The 4,362-nt window shown below is 39.8% G+C and overlaps 1 protein-coding gene across 1 annotated transcript; it reads right to left on the bottom strand.

The window, feature by feature from the left end:
- Window positions 1-352: 352 nt before the first annotated feature.
- On the bottom strand, window positions 353-703 carry LOC128033735 (uncharacterized). Its single transcript, XM_052621767.1, has one exon. It carries the CDS (start codon window positions 701-703, stop codon window positions 353-355), a length of 351 nt encoding a protein of 116 aa, XP_052477727.1.
- Window positions 704-4,362: the final 3,659 nt, after the last annotated feature.

Below are 4,362 nucleotides of genomic sequence, written 5' to 3'. Positions count from 1 at the left end.
CCACAAAGATGAAACGATGTCTATTAGAAGCCTTTGGTGATATTGACCCGCTGACATCCATCCCCCACATGGAGAAAGGCCATGGAGAAGTCATAACATGAGAGGTGAAGGAGGTGCACACATTTTGTCACCATAAATTTGGCATTTATGGCACTTCTTGGCATAATTAATGCAATATCTTTCCATGGTGGACCTATAGTACCTGAATCTCGTAATCTATTTGGCCATCGTGAAACCGTTAGCGTACGTTCTACAGATACTTTCATGGACTTCTTTCAAGATTTTCTTAGCCTCCACAGCATCCATGCACCTCAACAATACTTGATTCTTTCCTCTCTTTATACAAAATCTCTCAATCTAGGATATAATCAATGGTCAGTCTCCTCAGTCTCCTCTTATCATTTTCCGTTGCATGGTCGGGGTACTTACGATTCTTTACATGTTGTAGTATGTCTTGATACCATGGATTGTCATCATTTTCCTCTTCCTTAATACTGTAGCAAGGAGCTGGAGTCTCATAAATGTTGATTTGAATAGGCTTCATGTCTCCTGATTTGTTCACTTTGATCATAGAGGCTAGAGTTGCTAAAGCATCAGCCATCTGATTTTTGTCTCGTGGGAGATATTGAAAAGTGATACTGTCAAACTCCTCAATCAATTCCAGAACCAACTTCAGATAGCGGATTAACTTTGGGTCTCTCATTTCCCATTCTCCTTTGAGCTAGTATATTACCAATACCGAGTCTCCGTATACTTCTAGTATCTTAATTTTTCGCTCTATGGCTGCCTAGATGCCCATAATGCAAGCTTCATATTCAGCCATGTTATTGGTGCAATAAAAATTCAATTTACTGGTAAAAGGATAATGATCTCCATTAGGGGACATAAGGACTGCCCCAATTCCATTACCTACAGCATTCAAAACTCTGTCAAAGTTTAGCTTCCAAGGATGATTTTTCGTGGGAATCCTCTTTAGCGGTTGCCACATACATCAAGTATTTATTTGGGAAATCAAAATTCAGAGGTTCATAGTCTTCTAAAGCTCTGCTGGCAAAAAATTATGCTATTGCGCTCCCTTTGGTAGCCTTTTGATTTATGTAGACTATATCAAACTCGGAGAGTAGGATCTGCCATCTAGCCATCCTCCCGTTCAACGCAGTTGACTCCATCATATACTTTAGAGGATCTAACTTTGAAATTAACCAAGTCGTATGATAGAGCATGTATTGCCTCAATCTCTGTGTCGTCTGGACCAGGGCACAACATAATTTTTCAATGGGTGAGTATCTCATTTCACAGTCAGTAAATTTCTTACTGAGATAGTATATCACCTTTTACTTCCTCCCCATTTCGTCATGCTGACCTAGCACACATCCCATGGAGTTGTCGAACACTGTTAAATACATGATTAGTGGTTTATCTAGACTAGGTGGTGCCAACACTGGAGCATTAGACAAATACTGTTTTATCTTGTCAAAAGCCTCTTGGCATTTTTCATTCCACACATCTGGATTATGTTTCTTCAGAAGACGGAATATGGGGTCACATTTCTCGATCAGGTGCGAAATGAACCGAGCAATATAATCCAGCCTTCCTAAGAAACCTCAAACTTCTTTCTAAGTATGTGGTGGAGGCAAATCTCGAATTGCCTTGACTTTGTCTGGGTCAATTTCGATCCCTTTTTCACAGACTACAAACCCCAGAAGCATTCCTAACCTAGCTCCAAAGATACATTTGGTTGGATTGAGTTTGAGTTGGAACTTTCTTAATCTTAAAAACAATTTTGTTAAGACTCGCACATGTTCTTTTTTTTTGGGGATTTTGCAATCATATCGTCAACATATACTTCATTTTCCTTACGCATCATCATATCATGGAAAAGGGTCACCATGGCTCTCTGGTATGTGGCTCCCGTATTTTTCAACCTGAATGGTATTACTTTATAACAGAAAGTTCCCCATAGGGTTATGAACGTGGTTTTCCTCATATCTTCAGGATACATTTTAATTTGGTTATATCCCGAGAAATCGTCCATGAAGGAAAATAGTGAGTGCCCTGCTGTGTTATCCACCAATGTGTAAATATGAGGCAGGGAAAAATTATCTTTCGGGCTAGCCTTATTTAAATATTTGTAATGTACACATATTCGTACCTTCCCATCTTTCTTAAGGACGTGCACAATATTGGCTACCCATTCTAAGTATTTGACCACTTGTAGGAACCCAACATCGAATTGCTTTTGAACCTCCTTCTTTATTTTTAGTACCACATCAGGCCTTATCCTCTTGAGTTTTTGTTGAATTGGCTTGCAATCCTCTTTTATAGGAAGACGGTGAACTACAATATCGGTATTTAACCCCGGCATATCCTGGTATAACCATGCGAAGACATCTTTGAACTCTCGAAACAACTCAATGAAGTCTTGTTTTGCTTCTTCAGTTATGCATGTTTCGATTTTCACCACCTTTCCCTCTTCTAAGGTAACAGTCTCGACCGTCTCCTTGTCAGGTAGGATTTGTTTCTCCACCTGCTCTACCATCCTCAACAAGTCTGGTGATAGGTTACAATCTATGTTATATTCAAAGTCATGAGATCCCTCTGAACACATATCCCGTTCAAAAGAATTTTCCAAGTCCGTAGCAGAGTCACTCATGTCATTGACATCTGGGGACCTATTATGGGTATCAAAGAATATACAAAGAGTGTATAAATTTAAGAATACTTGTTTGTATGGTATGATTATACATTAATGAAAGAATGATTTGAGAAGAAAATCCATGAAGACGAAAGAATCCAAAAATGATTATTTGTACGAAAGAATGAAAGAATCTTAAAGGAATATCTTGTTCAAAAACAATTGCAAAGATATATTTCATTAAAGTCACGATGTTCAGACATATGCCCATTTTACAAAAAGTTCTCATTATCTCTAGGCTTAAAACAATAAGTATGTTTTGAGTATTACTCTGAGAAAGCTCTAAAGACTTCAAGTATTTCTTCTGCAGTCCAATTATTTAGAACACTTTCAGGTTCATAGGGACGTATATCTAACATAATCCCTTCTTTATTCGCTTCATCATGTATGGCGTTGATGTCCTTTTCCCTCGGCACACTTCTCTCGTGATGAATGATTCCTCCCAACACAAAGGTTTCGGATATGTGGAGAATTATCATGGGTTCCCATTCAATTTCCATCCCACTTAGGTGTGCCCTTCTTCTTCCTTGCCTTTTCTCTAGCTCCTTCCTTCTTTGTTTTATGTCTGGCTTATATCCTAAGCCAAAGCGATCTTGTTTTTCTTTCGGCATTGGTACCTCAATTCTTCCTTGGAGATACCTCTCTAATCCTCTTCCTGGTAAGGCCTCTTTTCCTACCATCAATTGTAACCCCATCTTCATTGTCTTAGATATTTTCGGCATTGGAAATTTGCTCCCCTCAGAAATAAAGGTTGCGTTCACAAACTCCAAAGATCGAAAGGAGCATTCAACTATTTCATCATTAGTTTCCACGTAAGGTGCATCATTAGCTACAGCCGCTATGATATCTTCCTCGGCGTTTATTATCACCAACCGACCCTCTGGCACCAACTTCAACTTCTGGTGTAATGATGATGGTACTGCCCCAGCTGAATGTATCCACGGCCTCCCTAACAAGCAGTTATAGGGGGGCTTAATATCCATTACAAGAATATCCACCTCGTAGACAGTTGGACCGGTCAGTTAGGGTATCTCAATTCTCCCCATGACCTTTCTTTCTGTGCAATCGAATGCCCTAACTATATTTTGGCATGTCTTCATATGCGAACTATCCATAGGCAGCCTGTTAAGCGTGGATAAGAGAAATACATTCAATGCTGATCCGTTATCTATCAGAACTCCTGGCAAGGTATACCTTTTTGCATCAGGTGGTAATATGCAAAGCTTTAGTGAACCCCTTGCCTCTAGGTGGTATCTCGTCATCGTTAAAGAAAATGAAGTTGTCGGCGGTTATGTTATTGACCAGCCGGTCAAATTTGTTGACAGAGATGTCATTGGCCACATAGGTTTCATTCAACACTTTCATTAACGCCCTCCGATGCACTTCAGAACTTAAGAGCAAGGCTAACACGGATATGCGGGCTGGTTGCTTATGCAATTGCTCCACAACACTATATTCGCTATGCTTCATGAATTTGAGGAATTCCTTGGCTTCTTCCTCTTTCACTGGCTCGGTAATAGGTAACACAGGCTTCACTATTTTTTTCTTCTTTTGCTCTGTCACTATGGCCTTTCCCTTTATCAATTCGGCTGGAGGACTTATCAAATCGTAGCGTTTCCCACTACGCGTATAAGAGCAAGGCTAACACGGATATGCGGGATGGTTGC

This window comes from Gossypium raimondii, chromosome 2 (assembly GCF_025698545.1).
Source record: "Gossypium raimondii isolate GPD5lz chromosome 2, ASM2569854v1, whole genome shotgun sequence".
NCBI lineage: Eukaryota > Viridiplantae > Streptophyta > Magnoliopsida > Malvales > Malvaceae > Gossypium > Gossypium raimondii.
The sequence above is the reverse complement of the archived record's forward strand: the minus strand, read 5'-3'. Positions and strand labels throughout refer to the sequence as shown.

What these genes read in the sequence shown, in the direction of transcription:
- LOC128033735 (XM_052621767.1), bottom strand. Translation starts at nt 703, where the DNA reads ATGAGAGACCCAAAGTTAATCCGCTATCTGAAGTTGGTTCTGGAATTG.